This window comes from Polypterus senegalus, chromosome 1 (genome assembly GCF_016835505.1).
Source record: "Polypterus senegalus isolate Bchr_013 chromosome 1, ASM1683550v1, whole genome shotgun sequence".
Lineage (NCBI taxonomy): Eukaryota > Metazoa > Chordata > Cladistia > Polypteriformes > Polypteridae > Polypterus > Polypterus senegalus.
Window position 1 is genome coordinate 180,035,496 of NC_053154.1, and position 18,536 is coordinate 180,054,031.

At 36.3% G+C, this 18,536-nt stretch overlaps 1 protein-coding gene across 3 annotated transcripts in view; it reads left to right on the forward strand.

Moving 5' to 3' along the window:
• LOC120535743 (AMP deaminase 3-like) overlaps positions 1 to 18,285 on the forward strand; it is a 187,899-nt gene extending 169,614 nt beyond the window's left edge. For all 3 annotated transcript variants that reach the window (XM_039763779.1, XM_039763788.1, XM_039763796.1), the window contains 9 exons: positions 3,595 to 3,789; positions 3,900 to 4,031; positions 10,230 to 10,393; positions 10,731 to 10,857; positions 11,695 to 11,858; positions 12,475 to 12,595; positions 13,080 to 13,253; positions 14,467 to 14,577; positions 17,896 to 18,285. In XM_039763779.1, coding sequence (XP_039619713.1) covers positions 3,595 to 3,789; positions 3,900 to 4,031; positions 10,230 to 10,393; positions 10,731 to 10,857; positions 11,695 to 11,858; positions 12,475 to 12,595; positions 13,080 to 13,253; positions 14,467 to 14,577; positions 17,896 to 18,072 — 1,365 coding nt within the window. In that variant the 3' untranslated portion in view covers positions 18,073 to 18,285. The remainder of the gene's footprint in view (positions 1 to 3,594; positions 3,790 to 3,899; positions 4,032 to 10,229; positions 10,394 to 10,730; positions 10,858 to 11,694; positions 11,859 to 12,474; positions 12,596 to 13,079; positions 13,254 to 14,466; positions 14,578 to 17,895) is intronic.
• Positions 18,286 to 18,536: the final 251 nt, after the last annotated feature.

An 18,536-nucleotide genomic window follows, 5' to 3' on the forward strand; every position in this document is an offset into this window, starting at 1 on the left:
GTTTGAATACACAATGGGCGGTCGAAAAATCGAGAGTACACCTTATGAGAAGGATTTAGGAGTCATAGTGGACTCCAAGCTATCAACTTCCAAACAGTGTTCAGAAGCCATTAAGAAGGCTAACAGAATGTTAGGTTATATAGCACGATCTGTGGAGTACAAGTCCAAGGAGGTTATGCTCAACCTTTATAATGCACTGGTGAGGCCTCATCTTGAGTACTGTGTGCAGTTTTGGTCTCCAGGCTACAAAAAGGACATAGCAGCACTAGAAAAGGTCCAGAGAAGAGCGACTAGGCTGATTCCAGGTCTACAGGGGTTGAATTATGAGGAAAGATTAAAAGAGCTGGGCCTTTACAGTTTAAGCAAAAGAAGATTAAGAGGTGACATGATTGAAGTGTTTAAAATTATGAAGGGAATTAGTACAGTGGATCGAGACTTGTATTTTAAAATGAGCTCATCAAGAACACGGGGACACAGTTGGAAACTTGTTAAGGGTAAATTTCGCACAAACATTAGGAAGTTTTTCTTTACACAAAGAACGATAGACACTTGGAATAAGTTACCAAGTAGTGTGGTAGACAGTAAGACGTTAGGGACTTTCAAAACTCAACTTGATGTTTTCTTGGAGGAAGCAAGTGAATAGGACTGGCGAGCTTTGTTGGGCTGAATGGCCTGTTCTCGTCTAGATTGTTCTAATTGTTCTAATTGTTCTAATTGTTCTAATTAATGCTTTCTGGTAACTCTGCTTTTGAGAAGTATCTGTCATGGGTAGGAAAAGAGGGAGCGAGTGAGGCGGGTACAATGAGCCGGGGCGGGACGGAGCGAGGCTAAGAGGCGGGTATCTGTGCGAGTGTTTTTAAATAATGAAAGGAAAAAAAGTGCTTTGAAATCGAGGACCCCCCAACCATGAGGGCTTACGAAACAAAACGCGACAGACAGTCATATGCTGCTTGTATAAAATGTGCACAATAATTACAACAGTGTTGAAGCAATGATGAAGCGAAAGGGAGATGCTAAACATGGGTGGCCGCGTTGTGCCTGCCTATAAATCCCCAACCAATGTATATATCTGAACGGATCTATCTGAACCAATATATATATCAGAACGGATGTATCTGAACCGATGTATATATCTAAACCAATCTATTTTAACCAATATATATATCTCAACCAATGTATATATTTGAACGGATGTATTCAAACCAATGTATATATCTGAATGGATGTATCTCAACCAATGTATATATATCAGAACGGATCTATGCAAACCAATTTATATATATCTCAACCAATGTATCTAAACCAATGTATATATCTTATCGGATGTATTCAAACCGATGTATATATCTCAACCAATATATCCCAACCAATGTATATATCTGAACCGAAATATATATCTGAATGGATGTATTAAAACCAATGTATATATTCAAACCAATGTATCTGAACCGATATATATATCTGAACCAATGTATATATTTACAAACCAATCTTTTTTTCCTGAACGGCCCCTCATACATTATATATATATATATATAACAGCTCAAAAAAATTAATGGAACACTTTGAAAACACATCAGATCTCAATGGGAAAACAAATGAAGCTGGATATCTATATTGGGAATGAACAGATAGCACATCGTTTGATGAAAATTAAAATTACCAACCTACAGAGGGCTGAATGGAAGGACACCCAGAAAATCAAAGTGAAAAAATGATGCGCCAGGCTAGCCCATTTTGCTGAAATTTCATTGCAGCAACTCAGAATCATACTCAGTAGTTTGTATGGCCCCCATGTGCTTGTATGCATGCCTGACAACATCGGGGCATGCTCCTAATGAGATGTCGGATGGTATCCTGAGGGATTTCCTCCCAGATCTGGACCAGGGCATCACTGAGCTCCTGGAGAGTCTGAGGTGCAACCTGGTAGTGCCAGATGGACCGAAACATTATGTCCCAGAGGTGTTCTATTGGATTTAGGTTAGGCGAGCTTGGGGGTCAGTCAATTGTATCAATTCCTTCATCCTCCAGGAACTACATGCAAACTCTCACCACTCAAGGCCAGGCATTGTTGTGCACCAGGAGGAACCCAAGACCCACTGCATCAGCATAGGGTGTGACAATGGGTCCAGGGATTTCATCCTGATACCTAATGGCAGTCAAGGTACAGTTTTCTAGCCTGTGCGTCCCTCCATGGATATGCCTCCCCAGACCATCACTGACCCACCACCAAACCTGTCATGCTGAACGATATTACAGTTAGCATAACGTTCTCTACGGCTTCTCCAGACCCTTTCATGTTTGTCACATGTGCTTAGAGTGAACCTGCTCTCATCTGAGAAAAGCGTGAGGCCAGTGGTGGATCTGCCAATTCTGGTATTCTATGGCAAATGCCAATCGAGCTCCATGGTGCCGGGCAGTGAGCACAGGGCCCACTAGATGACATCTTGCCCTCAGGCCGCCCTCAAGAAGTCTGTTTGTGATTGTTTGGTCACAGACATTCACACCAGTGGCCTGTTGGAGGTCATTTTGTAGGGTTCTGGTAGTGCTCATCCTGTTCCTCCTTGCCCAAAGGAGCAGATATCAGTCCTGCTGATGGGTTAAGGACCTTCTACGGCCCTGTCCAGCTGTCCTAGAGTAACTGCCTGTGTCCTGGAGTCTCCTCCATACCCATGAAACTGTGCTGGGAGACACAGCAAACCTTCTGGCAATGACACGTATTGATGTGCCATCCTGGAGAAGTTGGACTATCTGTGCAACCTCTGTAGGGTCCAGGTATCGCCTCATGCTACCAGTAGTGACACTGACCGTAGCCAAATGCAAAACTAGTGAAAAAACAGTCTGAAAAGATGAGGAGGGAAAAATGTCAGTGGCCTCCACCTGTTAAACCATTCCTGTTTTGGGGGTCATCTTATTGTTTCCCCTCTAGTGCACCTGTTGTTAATTTCATTAACATCAAAGCAGTTGAAACTGATTAACAACCCCCTCTGCTACTTAACTGACCAGATCAAAGAGGTTTCATAAACTTGATGCTATACTCTGATTAAAAAGTGTTCCTTTAATTTTTTGAGCAGTTTTTATTATATATATATATATATATATATATATATATATATATATATATATATATATATATATAATATGTTATTTTATAAAACTAATATATCAAAAATGCATACAGTATAAAAAATATCTTATAAAGAACTGTCAAATGCTATACAATCACCAATTTAATTTATCTGTATGAAGGTTACTTAAAATAATTGTGTCCAAAAAGTATTCAGCCTGTCCTTTGACATGTGCCTAATGTTGGTCATTTATAAGGCGTACTTTTACTGAGGTGTATGGTATTTTACTTTGTCATTGGTTTATCAACCTTGCTTGTACAGAATTATTCTAGTATTTTACATTATCTCAGAACAGAAATTACAGGTGAAGTACTGAAAAATTAAACTAAATAATACATGGTTCCTGTATGTCTTATTTCTGCCTCTGCACAAAAATATGCAAATATATTCTTATCTCAAGTGAAATTCATGAAAAGTGTTTCAATTCTACACAGTATATAAAATGCACATTTTTTTTTTATTCCAGGTGGACACACACATTCATGCAGCAGCTTGTATGAACCAAAAACATCTGCTGATGTTCATCCAGAATACCTACAAAGAAGAAGCAGACAGGCCTGTCTTATTAAAAAATGGAAAGCAGATGACACTGAAGCAGGTGTTTGAAAGCCTTCACATGGACCCCTATGATCTTACAGTTGACTCACTAGATGTTCATGCTGTAAGAGTTATTTTTACTGGATTTCTTAATAAAATGTAAAATGGTAGCATGTACATTTGGTATACTTGTTAAACATTGCTGATGCTGAGTTCTATTATCATGCATTTTAGGGGAGACAAACTTTCCACCGCTTTGATAAATTCAATGCCAAATATAATCCTGTTGGTGCCAGCGAACTAAGGGATTTGTATTTAAAAACTGATAACTATATTGATGGAGAATATTTTGCACGACTAATAAAGGTAGGTGAGATGCACCAATTTTGATATATCATTAAATTAAAAAGTTAATATTTTGGCAGAAAATATTTTTAGAATCAATGTTTTTCTCTTTTACAAACATATTTTCAAGACTGATTTAAAGTAAAATAATGACTTGTTACAATAAATGATGAAAACTAACTTGTACTGCATAAAATGACATTTTTAATACTTAGTCCAGTTAAATGTTGAAGAGGACTCAAGGTTATCCAGCAGCATTAAGCGCAAAGCTGGACTAAGCACTGGGAAGGGTACCAGTCTCTTACAGGGCTTATTCACATTCACAACTACATGGGTAAATTAGTTACCAATTAACCTTACCAGCAAATCTTTAAGAATGTGGAGGAGAAATCACTATACACAACAAAAAACACACACAGACAGGGGTTAAAGGATGTATATTCTTCACATACAGTGAAGGATGTTGGATCCATGAGACAGCATTTGCAAACACTGAGCCATATGCTTATGTTGCACAAATATTTTAAAATATTTTTGTATAAACTCAGTTTTTCTAAAAGTGGGTTGTTTGCCCTTGGAAAATTCTTGGGGGCACACAAAATGGCACAACATTTATGTAAGAGCGTATAGGTTGTCAGGATATTGTGCATCAGTAACACTTTATTCTGCAAGCTTGTAGATAAACTGAAGGTGAGCCTTATGCACTCTTTATAGTTCTTGTAGTCCTTCACACATGGCATCCTGTCCAACTTAAGAGACATTTAGAAACCAGGCATAACGTGCATGTTAAAAAGTATAGCGGGTTGAATAATAACTGACTGACTATTCCAGTTCGCTCTCACAATTAAAAGATTTGAATGTTAGGTCAAGTATTTCTAAAGTTGACTTATCAAGTGTGAGTTGTGTACATGCTTTGCAATAGATTAACTACACAATCAAGTGCTAGCCCCTTTCTTTTTAGCCTTTATGTTGGAATGGGTCCCAGCTCTCACAAACCTGTAATGGATGCATGAATATTCACTTTGTGTTTACACATACTTTAATAAATATAAAGCTGAACTTCTTGCTTTACCAAATTTGTTCTAACCTTGTTAACTTGTAATGTTTTGCCAATCAGAGGTACCGAGCAGGAAAGAATGTGCTGCAGGTCAGGGTGATAAAGGATGTACTGTAGGTAGAAATTTGCTGACAAGCGGTGAGAGTGTGTTGAAGAGGTGGAAGGAGCACTTTGAAGAATTTATGAATATAGAAAATGAGAGAGAGTGTAGGTTGGATAAAGTGCAGATAGTAAATCTCAAAGTACCGGGATCAGCAAAGCTGAAGTGAAGGAAGCTATGAAAAGGATGAAAACTGGAAAAGCAGTTGGCCCAGATTATATACTAGTGGAGGGATGGAAATGTTTAGATGAGATGGCAATAGAATTTGTAACTAGATTGCTTAACAAAAGTGAGAAGATGTCTGAGGAGTGGAGAGATATTTGTACCAATTTTCAAAAATAAGGGAGATGTGCAGAGTTGCGCAACTACAGGGGTATAAAATTGATCAGTCACACCATGAAGATATGAGAAAGAGTGATGGATGCTAGGCTGAGAGAAGTAGTGATCTATGAGCAGCAATATGGTTTCATGCCAGCAAAGAGTACTACAGATGCGATGTTTGCTTTAGGAGTGTTGATGGAGAAGTACAAGGAAGATCCAAAGAAACTGCATTGTGTGTTTGTGGAATTAGACAAAGTGTATGACAGGGTGCCAAGAAAGGAGTTATGGTGCTGTATGAGGTAGTTGGGAGTAGCAGAAATGTATTTGAGGGTGGTATAGGATATGTATGAGGACAGTGTCATTGTAGTTAGGTGTGAGGTTGGAATGATAGCCTGGTTCAAGGTGAGAGTGAGATTACATCAAGGATTATCTCTGAGATTTTTCCTGTTTGCAATGGTGATAAACAGGTTGACAGATGAGGTCAGACAGGAGTCTCCGTGGACTTTGATTTCATGGATGACATTGTGATCTGCAGTGAGAGTAGACAGCAGGTTGAGGTGAACCTGGAGAGGTGGTGGTACACACTAGAGGGAAGAGGAATGAGAGTCAGTAGGAGTAAAATAGAGTACATGTGCATAAATGAGAGCGAAGGTGGTGGAAAGGTGTGAATGCAAGGAGCAGAGGTGGTGAAGGAAGATAGACAGATACTTTATTAATCCCAAGGGGAAATTCACATAATCCAGCAGCAGCATACTGATACAAAAAACAATATTAAAGAGTAATAAAAATCCAGGTAAAAACAGACAATAACTTTGAATAATGTTAACGTTTACCCCCCGGGTGGAATTGAAGAGTTGCATAGTGTGGGGGAGGAACGATCTCCTCAGTCTGTCAGTGGAGCAGGACAGTGACAGCACTCTGTCGCTGAAGCTGCTCCTCTGCCTGGAAATGACACTGTTCAGTGGATGCAGTGGATTCTCCATGATTGACAGGAGCCTGCTCTGCCATGGATGTCAACCTGTCAAGCTCCATGCCTACAACAAAGGCTGCCTTCCTCACCAGTTTGTCCAGGCGTGAGATGTCCTTCTTCTTTATGCTGCCTCCACAGCACACCACCACGTAGAAGAGGGCATTCGCCACAACCGTCTGGTAGAACATCTGCAGCATCTTATTGCAGATGTTAAAAGACGTCAACCTTCTAAGGAAGTATAGTCTTACACAGAGCATATTTACACAGCAGTATTGGCAGTCCAGTCCAATTTATCATCCAACTGCACTCCCAGATATTTATAGGTCTGTACCCTCTGAGGTAGACAAATTTAAATGATTGAGTTCAACAGTCCAAAGTAATGGAGAGTGCAGCAGAGAGGTGAAGCAGAGTGTAGGCAGAGTGGACTGGGTGGAGAAGAGTGGCAGCAGTGATTTGTAGTAGAAGACTAACTGCAAGAGTGAAAAGGAAGGTATGAGACCAGCTTTGTTTTATGGTTAGGAGATGGTGGTACTGACAAAAAGAGAGGAGGCGGAGCTGGGAGTGGCAGAATTGAAGATGCTACGATTTTCACTTAGAGAAATGAGAGTAGACAAGGTCTAATGAGCGTATTAGAAGAACAACACAGGTATTACAGTTTGGTGACCAAATAAGAGAGGCTAGATTGTCATGGTTTAGACACGTGCAGAGGAGAGATAGGGGAAAATCGGGAAAAGAATGTTGAGGATGGAACCACCAGGCAAGAGGAAAAGAGAATGATGTAAAAGACAAGGATAGACTTTCACTTTTGTGACCCCTAAATGGGAGCAGACGAAAGAAGCAGTTCAAACTTTGCTAAAAGAAAGAGTTAATAAACACAGCAGCTATAAGTTATTCAGAGGACATATATGCTAGGTAATATTTACAAAGAATTGATAGAAAAATATATACAGTATTGGTATATAAGCAAATAAACCTTAGTTCTTGTATAGAAGTAAGTGACCACTGTTTTGTCATTTCTTAGGCTAAGTATAATTTACTTCAAGTGCATCAAACCAGGTGCAAATTATTTGAAAATCATTAGAGAGCAACTTGAAGGCCTAGCTTTATATAAAGATGAGAAAGCTGGATTAGTGTTAAATCAACCATGCAGACAAGTGCTAACAAATCATGCTAAGATTAACAGAATATCTAGAAGCCAAATATTTATTGTTGCACCTGATATTTTCTGCATAGGATTCTCTGTTGGAATAAGGAAATATCAACATCAGACACACTCTCCCAGGCAACCCAACTGTGTTTGATCAAGCCCTGACTTGCAGTATCAAACCTGTTCATCCACAGTCATCTAGAAGCTCTCCAGGCAGGCTTTGTCACTGATCTATTGGCTGATTTTTTCACAGGCCCCTTTATGTCAAGCAGTGTGTAAACTTTGTAGAGAGATCAGCAAGCAAAGCCTCTGCAGCCCAAATCAACCAGATGGCGGTGAGCTTGTCACCACTATTTCCTCAAGTCCCTCATACTTATATTTCTTCCCTTTAACTGCCTACTCCATCTGATCTTCCAGGGGCATTTTCAGTTCCTTCCTGTTTTGAAACTTCAGAAAAAAATGACTATATCCAGTCGCAAAGATGTTACTGCGATGAGACAATATTGCATTAACATAATAACTCGGGTCAAATCTTGCCAAATCATATTATAACATGATCTGCAGCCATCCTCAGCAAGCCTAATGATTTTACATATATATTTTTGCACATTTACTAAAACACAATAAACCCTTGATTTGATCTAATGAAGGTGAAACTGGGTGTCCAAAATAACCCAATTCAAGATTACAGAAGTTTGTGTCTTTCTTGGCATCACTGGGAGCTACTTTCCTTGGATATAGGCTTGAAAAGTGCACCAGTCCATCACCTGTTTAAAGAAGTTTTCAAAAGAAAAAATCTAAAAGATCTACCATGGATTGTGCACCAGTCTAATACAGGGCATGCTTATGCACTCACTCACACATATTAGGCAAATTTAAGGTTGCCAAATAATGTAACTTTCATAAATGTGGGATGCCAGAGGGAGTACAAGTCACAGAGAAGATATACAGCCGTGGCTGTCCTAGATTTCAAACCCAGCCCCCAGAAGCTGTGTGGGTCAGCAGTGTTAATCACTGTGCCACCATGCTATTTAACAGCTAAAACATAGAACAACAGAATGTAGTTGCTGTGTTCAGATCTCAGTGTCTCCACCAATTAAGGTACACATTTTAACTTTTTTATTTACTTAGTTCCAGAAAGGAAGTGATAAAATGAGTGAAAGTTGATTGAGACCAGTGACATGGTGACAGATATATTTCTGTTTTGGAATCTAATTCAGTATTAAAAATTGTTTTCATAATGTGTTTTTTTTTTTTTTATAGAATGTATCAGTTAAGAATTTCAGTCGCAGACTGATGGGGTTGTGCTGGCTATGATACACTTAAAGAACCATACCATTCTGCACTCTAAAATACTGATACTTATGTAATGTGCCCCTTAGATGTTAAATGATAGCATAGGCTGATAGCTTACTAGGGTAATTTCTTAAAAATAAAAAAAAAAACTCAAACAATCAAACAAATGGAAAATCACATGGCAAATACAATAGTATGCTTCAAAAACAATCTACAGGCTCCAGTCCTAACTTCAAAGTTGGCCTCAGCACAGATTAGGGGTTCTCAAAGCCAACATTTAGGAGATGAATGAGTAAAGAGATTTGTTAGAAGGGAATAGGATAGCCACACATTTTTAAATAATAGAGAATAAGTCTGTGTGTGTTAGCCATTGACACATAATTTCATTAATAGGTGAAAAGCACAACAGGTGAGATAATATAACAGAACATGCAAAAACAATACTGTACATGTTTTAAACTTCCGAATGCCAAAATTAATAATAAAGTTGGTTATTGAGTCTTTCCAAAAATACAGGTTACATTATGTTGTTGTGATCATTGGCATGATATGTTCAAAGATTTTAAAGTGATAGAAACTAAAGCAGATAAATGGATAAAACCCATCTTACAAAGATTAAAGAACTTTGTAAAAATACAAATTGACAAAATAAAAACAAAGACACCATGAACAGTTAAGAAAACAGAGACTACTTTAAAATAAAAATGTAAAAAGTTACCTGTACAAAATGAATGTATTTTGACCAAATCTCGCATATGAAAATTTCAAATCTAAACTTTGCAATAATGTACTTATTTATTTGATTGTATTACCTAGAAAAGAGTTTGAGTCAATTAGAAGCCAATGTCCTAATGCCACCAATGATTTATATTCTAAAATACTTGTAAGCAATGAATTGACATTACATGGCATTGGGTAGTTTTAGTAAAATTAGAATAAGTGTAGATTGTATGATTATAGTAACACATGTGAAGAAATTGATAGGTTAAATTGGGAACACAGTAAATCACAATGTATTAGTAATAAACAGTAAATAATAAACTCATGAAGAAACAAACAATATGATGAGATTTAAAGATAGTCTGTCTTAGAATAACTTGAGATGATGTTAAAAATGCAGAAAACATACAGTTATACATTTTTAGAATTGAAGAGATCACCAGTAGTGGGCAATTTTAGGAATTATTTGCAGCATGAGTGAGTTCAAGGCAAATCTATACTAGGTTTATAACTGAAAATTCCCATTGGTTGCATGGACTGATCATGACAGATACAAATAAATCTAATTATAGTATTTAAATTGTATTTGAAATTATATTTGTTTGTAGGAAGTAGCTCATGAACTGGAAGAAAGCAGGTTTCAATATGCAGAACCACGTTTGTCAATCTATGGGAGATCTCCAGATGAATGGAATCATTTGGCAAAATGGTTCATTAAGCACAAAGTATATTCACCACACATGAGCTGGATCATTCAGATTCCAAGAATCTAGTAAGAATTTATATTTTAGTATTTTGACAGTAATGACAAGTTTAACTAAATAATTTATGACATTGATATGATGTATAGATGATTTTTGTTAAATATAAATGTGGCTCCAGATATTTCCTTTATATTACATGCATTTGTCATTACACTCTACAACAAAACAGTCATTTCCCCCATTCATTTTCTGCATTCATTTATCCTTTATAATATACTATGTACAGTAGTAACAAAGTCAGTTTTATTGAAATATTGTTCCTGTAATTGTGCCACAATTAAATGTTTTTCTTAATTTGACATTGAAGTGCCACAAAACTAAAACATTATCTTCTTTATTTTTCAGTGATATTTTCAAGTCAAAGAAAATTTTACCCAATTTTGAAAAAATGCTAGAAAATATTTTTCTTCCTCTGTTTGAAGTGACAGTAAATCCACAAAAAAACAAGGAGCTTCATGTTTTCTTACAATATGTGAGTATGGATGGGTATATTTTTTCTTAATAGTGAATGAAAATATTGTTACTCTTTTAAGCTTCTAATTATATGTTTGACTATCTTATAAATTATGAATGTGCAGAGACTTTTCCAGTCAAGTAAGATTTCCTTGGAAATATCAGCATAGGAAATGACCCTGAAGTCAGTAGCACAGTATACAATTACTAATATATTGCAGTAGTGACAAGGTGACTAAACATTTTAAAGGTAAAAAAAGTCTGCTAGCCATAACTGCAAGTTATGATATAACCCTGTAATGAGTGTCTGTCTTCAGTTGAGATGATTTTCAGTTTTTTCAGCATCACCCAAGGCACACCATCCTTAACCAAATCATCTACATCAACCTCAATAATTTTAATCTTTCCCTCCATGCAGCCTCTTCATAGTGTTTGCATAATGACTAACAAAATCAACCTACAAATCAGGTGTATTTGTGAATGAAAAATATGAATCCATTGGTCTATAAATTTGTAATAAAATTGTTTAATTATTTTTATTAATTTTTATCTTTAGTATCTGTAGTTCAAATAACAAAAAACGTTCAATATTTTGGGAATGACATCAGTCATATGCTTTAGAAATAGCTATGAAATATACTGTAGAATTTGTATCTACAGACTTTGTTTGAAAGGAATCAGGTGAATCTAAAAAATAATTGCTTAATTCTGTAAGCTAAAAAGATGTCATATTTAAATTAAAGTTGAGATGTCCTACTTAGCTTAAAGTCGGTAAAATAAATGCATTTATTTACTATTTAGCTTATATTTTGCTGAATGAATTTTATACTTTAACTTCATCTTGTATGATATTCAGGTGACTGGTTTTGACAGTGTGGATGATGAATCCAAACACAGTGATCACATATTCTCCTACAACAGTCCAAAGCCCTCAGAATGGAATACTGATCAGAACCCACCATACAGTTATTATCTGTTTTACATGTATGGAAATATAATGGTACTCAACAACCTCAGAAAGTAAGTCCTACAGTGAACCTGGAAATAGTTTAATAATACTAGTTCTGTAATGTGTCACTTATTTTATACTATGTTATTGCCTTTTTTATATCGGTCTCATTTTTTTAGCCCACCTATCAAGTTTAGAGTCACGGGGAGGCAGAACTAATTCATCACAGTGCGCACTCGCCTAAAGAACTATAATCTCTCAAGCTGGGCCAGTTTTAAATCATTCTAGAACACCTACCTTTCAAATGTAGGAGAAAAAACATGCAGGGAAATCTTATGCAAACACAGGGACAATATGCAGATGTCATACAGATAGTGGAATTTGAACCTATACACCTATTGCTGTGTGGAGCACCAAAATAGAGTGTGATATTAGCTGTGGCGTGAAATTTTGTGTTTAACTGCAGACAATACATCACTTGATATTTTTAGTGACTTAAGCTGTTGTGTTACTGTAACTAAGTAAAATGAAAGTGTAAAGGGAGTCTTAGACAATGAAACACAGCGCTCACAACTTTGAACTTTGTGACCTAGATATTCTGAAAAGGATGCTACACTATAATAGAGAGAATAAAATGCTGAACAAATTGTAATTACATTTCTCCTTATATAAATGCTTCTTTTTAAGGGAACGAGGTCTCAGCACTTTCTTGTTTCGCCCACACTGTGGAGAAGCTGGTTCAATTACTCATCTGGCATCTGCTTTCCTAACTGCAGACAACATCTCACATGGACTGAATCTTAAAAAGGTACTGTTTTTTTAACACTGTAGTAGTATTACTTCAGACTCCAGATGCTCTGAAGTCTTGGTTTCAAATCCTGACCAAGGTTGAATTATTATGGAGTTTGCACATGTGCTCCAGTTTCCTTACATATTTCAATGACATAAAGATAAGGGTGATTGGTGAACTGTAAATTAGCCCCAGGATTGATGAAGGAATATCTTGTCCATGGTCATTATCCTGCCTTGTGCCCAGTGTTGCCAGAAAAGGCTCCAAAATGCACCAAAGAGAATGAGTTTAGAAAATGACCAGAATATTTGATTAAATTAAATCCACTAAAATCAAAATAATTAAGAAAAGTAAAAAACCAAAAAGTTATAACGTATTGCAAGCCCAATTTTGTCAGAAAAAAATGAACGAGATTTGAATATGTAGTTTAATAATTAATTTGAATTTGTAATAAAGCCAATCTAAAACTATTTATTAATCTGTTCCTATTTCCTTTATGCAGAGTCCAGTACTTCAGTATCTTTACTACCTCACTCAAATTCCCATTGCCATGTCACCCCTTAGTAACAACAGCCTCTTTCTGGAGTATTCCAAAAACCCATTGCGTGAATTTCTACACAAAGGCCTCTGTATTTCACTTTCAACTGATGACCCAATGCAATTTCATTACACTAAGGTAAGGTGACTGTTCATCCCAGATATAATGTACTAAAAATACCTTTTTCATAGATGTTCTCAAATACTAATAATACATTTTAAAAACAGAAATTATTATACGACCAATATACAGAAAAGACACTGTATTATGTATGTTAATCTGCCATAATTTCCATGTATATTTCTATTCCCATTTCTATGAAATGTACTATATTTTGAATTATGCCTACATAATGTTCTATGGTTAGTGACTTTTTAAATTTACAAGATGAAATATTTCCCTACAACTATTTTGTTTTTTAAATTCATTCATATTACCAAACTGATAAGGTTGAATATATCACAGTAAAAAGCAGTGTGTATCCTGCACATTTGGGACCAGACAGGTGTTGGATATCAAAACTAGCGATATATTAAAACATAGAACATGTCATGTCACAGTGAGCATAACAAACTTATTAATAATCCATTAAAGCAAAGGTAACTACAATAAAATAAAGACATTACTTTACTTATCAGTATAAAGAGAACCACTATTTAAATGAGGTAGACTGATTTGATTGGAAATGTCTCATTAGATTTTAATAGGCTGATTTTATTAAAAAAAAAAAAAAATCTGGGTCCTGTGTATGTGTTACGCTGGTGGCACTGCAGTGTCTGATCAATGAAAATCAGCAGCTGTCAAGTGAACAAAGTGGATGAAACTCTGAATAAGAAAATTACAGCTGTCTCTCCAATTACTTTCTGCATGAGGTGTCATCTCTAAAAGAAAATGTCTGCATTTGTCTGGTTATGCAGCCCAAGATTAAAAGATGTGTCACACTAGCATATAGCACACTGTTAATATCCCCAAATATTTAAATTTAAAACCAATCACAAACAACATAGATAAAATTGTTATGTTACAATAAAAGTGAGTAACCATTGTGAAAGGTGTACAAATGGCAATCACAAAGGAAGCTACTCGATGAACTCTTTGAGAAGACAGTGCACTGCAGTTTTTTTGTATGAACTGTAAACTGCTGGAACAATTTTTCAGCAATATCAGATAAACCAGTACTGCTTTATAAAGATAAATCTTTCTACATCAGATGTTGCATTTTTTACTATATTGTTCTTATTAGATGATTTAATTAACTATGCCTTACAAGAATTAGTATATCAACAGACATGTATGCTGCTTGAAAAACATGTCCTTGATAATAGGTTTGTCATGTAAATCCCCACTATAGGAAGCGCTCATGGAAGAATATGCCATCGCAGCTCAACTGTGGAAGCTCACAACCTGTGATGTTTGTGAAATTGCCAGAAACAGTGTTCTGCAAAGTGGACTTCCTCATGAGGTAAATCATTTTATCAGTAATATGTAATGTAAGTGGAAGAAGTTTGCAAACAGGTTGTATATTTACATAATGGCCTTCATCAAACATTAGTTTAATTGCAGTCCTGAAGGTCCCTAGATTTTCATAATAAAGCAAGTATCAATGAAGACTAACTTATATTGTACCAGAAACGTTTGCAACCCAGGCTACTGTATAGATAAGACAACATTTTGATAGGAAAATCTCAACAAGTGCTTTAAAGTGAAAATAACATAAAAATATAACTCTCAAATACAGTTTATATTTGTTAGAAAACAAAACTACTTTGTACATAGAAAAATATTCCTTTTTTGACAATTATAGAAATAGTAGAAGTGTAATTAAACAAGTGGTACAGTTAAAGAGTTCATAGTGGATCTGATCAATGTTGTCTTCTACTTTTAGTTAACAAAGTGTTCATTCAAAGTATGATTCAATTAAAATAACAAAATCATTTTATTTATAATCAAATTATTGTTATATAAATATGTACTGTTCAAAAAAGTGAATGGAAAAACATGCAGTATGTATGTATATATATATATATATATATATATATATATATATTGAATAGAAACACAGAGATATAGACTTTATAATTTTAAACAAAAAGTATAGTGGCACAGTATGTAGCACTCTTATCATCCTGGCCTGGGTGATCTCTTTGTGAAGTTTTTCCTTGGGTACACCAGGTTTTGTCTTGTGCCGCCAAGTAGTGCATTTTAAATGGATTAGTGGCTCTACATGCTGAGCTGACTCATGTAAGTGAGTATGACCGCACCCCTTCCAGGGTTGTTTCCTACCTTGCTTATAGAACTAAAAGGATAGGTTTACTCTCCATTACCTCAAATTTAAGTGGATGTGTCAATCAATGGACTAATGGATCATTTTTAAACTTCCCAACAGTAGTATGTAAATGGCTTGTGCTGCTGGGTCTAACAATAAAATGTCCCGTACAAACAAGTTGTGTTCCTAGATCAGCAGACATAACTTAGTCAAGGAGGAAGCAAAACTAAATACTAATGGAAAACACCAATAAAAAAAGATTCAGTAATAGCCCATCAGAAAGTTGCTTGAGTGTTTCTAAAGCAATGTTAGCTGCCTCAGCAATAGCTTTACTAGGAGAAAAGTAATTTATGCATGATTGGTCTTCAGCCATCATTTAATAGCTGTGTCACACATTTTATCATAGCTACATCATGTAGAGCTTGGGGATCCTATAGATAATAGCTCTATTGCTTGCAGTAATTTTAATCCTTAAAATTTAAACATGTGTGTATCTTGTGATCACAGTATATGCTCTGGAGTAGGAATACATAACTTCTGTTAGCAAAAGTGGTAGAGGTTTTCATAGCTTTATATCAAAAGGCAGATTTTAAAATTTTAACCTCTCATGTGGTAATGATTTGTAAACAGTAAAACACAGTAAAACTGTAACCACACTGCCTTCCTTTCAGTTTCTGCTACAGCACACAGTTTCTCCTCAGTTGGTTATGCCCTCCAGCCTCTTAACGCCTGACCAACCCTGTTAACTCCTCACCAATTCTCTACTTAATTAGGGATCAGTATTTTAAAGGCTGACTCTGACTGTTCTGGACTTTAACAATAATTTTATATAGCCTGGCCACAAAACACTTTTGAAATAAAGGAAATATTATCTATATTTGACCACATAGGTGCTCTCAGACTACTGGACAAAGAAACACTGCTGCAGCCAAGACATTTAAAAGACAAATGTCTATTGATCAGTTCTATTAATTCTGTGAAGGACAAAATGTAGCACATTCAGCCCATTGGATTTCATCACCAGTTTATCTTTGTGTTCCAAAAGATGTGTAAATCCTAAAGTTATTGTTCAGCCAGCCTTTGCTGGACCTCTGTATTTAATGAGCATTACTAACAAGAGGTAAATACTGAATGCATTAAAGGGTAGATTTCCTAGTTTGTCAGTGGGCATCCAAGAGTTGATTTACTCTGTTCCTGTGCATCGTTTTGTGCAGCCATCATAGATCACATTAATAAAATAAGTATTTCTGCCTACTTCTCCTGGAGATCGCATTGAAGTTGTGGGGGAACTTCATTGCACTTTATGGATATGGTTTCTTTTTGCTGGCGTAAGGCCCTCACCTGAGAAAAAAAAGATAACATACCTTGAGGTATCTGGAGCACCTCTAGCTGAACCTCAGGTTTTCACTCCACAACTGTCTAGGACATTTCACAGAGGTCGAGTGAACTGAGACAGCTATTAAATCTGTAATACACAAAATGTGGAACCAATATGACTTCATTGTTTTTGTTTTCATGCTTTATCCAGCAGGGGGCATATGCTCCCTGGAACATATGTCATGTTATTTTCTAACCTGCTTAATCCACACCAGGGTTGCGGGAAAGCCTGATGCCTATCCCAGCTAGCATAAAGTGGCAGTCCATCATAGGGTCAACACACACACACACCCAAAGACCAAACACGCATTAGGGTCAGTTTAGCATTGCTGATTCATCTAAGCTGCATGTCTTTGAACAGTGGGAGGAAACTGGAGTACCCAGAGGAAATGCGCACAGACAGAGGGGGAACATGCAAACTCTACACAGAGAGAACCTGGGGCAAAACCCTGATCTCTTTACTGCAAAACAGCAGGGCTACCAGTGTGCTACCTTGCCTGAGAATATATATTCTTTTACAAACTGTAGCTTTACTAAATCAAAAAACAATATTTATGTTATTATAAGATGAAATATATCCTTTTCCAGTAGTACAGCAAAATACTCAAAGATGAAGAAAGAATAAAAATAACTCTAAAGAAAGAATACATTTAGCTTCTTTCAATATCAGTGTGTACTCCAAATCAGTTGAAGGAAGCTCCTAGCAAAGCACAATGCAATAGTGGAGTTCCAGGCAATTGCCTTTGACCTCTGTGAGAATGCCTGTAGCGTTATTCTAGGCTTGGGCTGCAGAGATGTCTTCCCTTCATCCATAGGGGGATCTTAAGGTTTCAGCAGTACAGGTATTTGCCAGTGCTTTCATTCTGTTTTTAACATTCTTTAGTTTCAAAATAGAAACATACAATTGCCAAATATGGAAACCCATTCTTTGCTAACACAGTTAAACTTTAATTAGCACACAGTAGCCATTGACCATATATTGACCGCCACTATCACCAGCTAAGTACACCCTTTTATTAGCTGTGAAGAGCGAACGGTTCAGTCTTTTTTTATTTTATTAGGTGAGTGAAAGAGGGGGAATATTAGAAAAAGATTGCATGAATGGTTGAAATGTTAATTTTTGCCTTTAATTAACAGGAAAAGCTACACTTCTTGGGTGACAATTACTTAAAGGAGGGCCCAGAAGGCAATGACATTCGGAGGACAAATGTTGCACAAATACGAATGGCCTACCGATATGAGAATCTGTGCAATGAGCTGAGTTTCTTAGTGGATGCAATGAAGTCACAGGTTATGTCTGCACAATCACAGTAACTTATATTTATCAAAAATATATTGCTATAGCTTAAGTTTAACTTCATGTACTGTTCTATATATGATGCTCAGTACCTGTGGCTGAAAATCTTTAGATATGTAAATGTGAACTGCATGTTATCAATAAAATATCAAATGGAGCTGTTCATGTAAACCTGTTGAAAACTGCATGGTTGTGGATACTAGCAATAAAGATTTATGTTTTACTTTGCATTATCAGATTAACTTTAATTTGCACGTAATGCAGTCACAAGTACTTCACAACATAACATTTTAATAAACCTAAAAGGTGAACATGTGACATAAAACGTTAAAACTGTTGTCTCTTAGCTCCAAACTTATGGAGGACTGGTGTTTTCTACATTGTTGTTCCATATCTGCACTCGATTTCTTCCCACATCAGTGGATTTAACCCAGCCAGATGCTGCTAAGATTAACTGGATTTGATTATATATGAATTTATA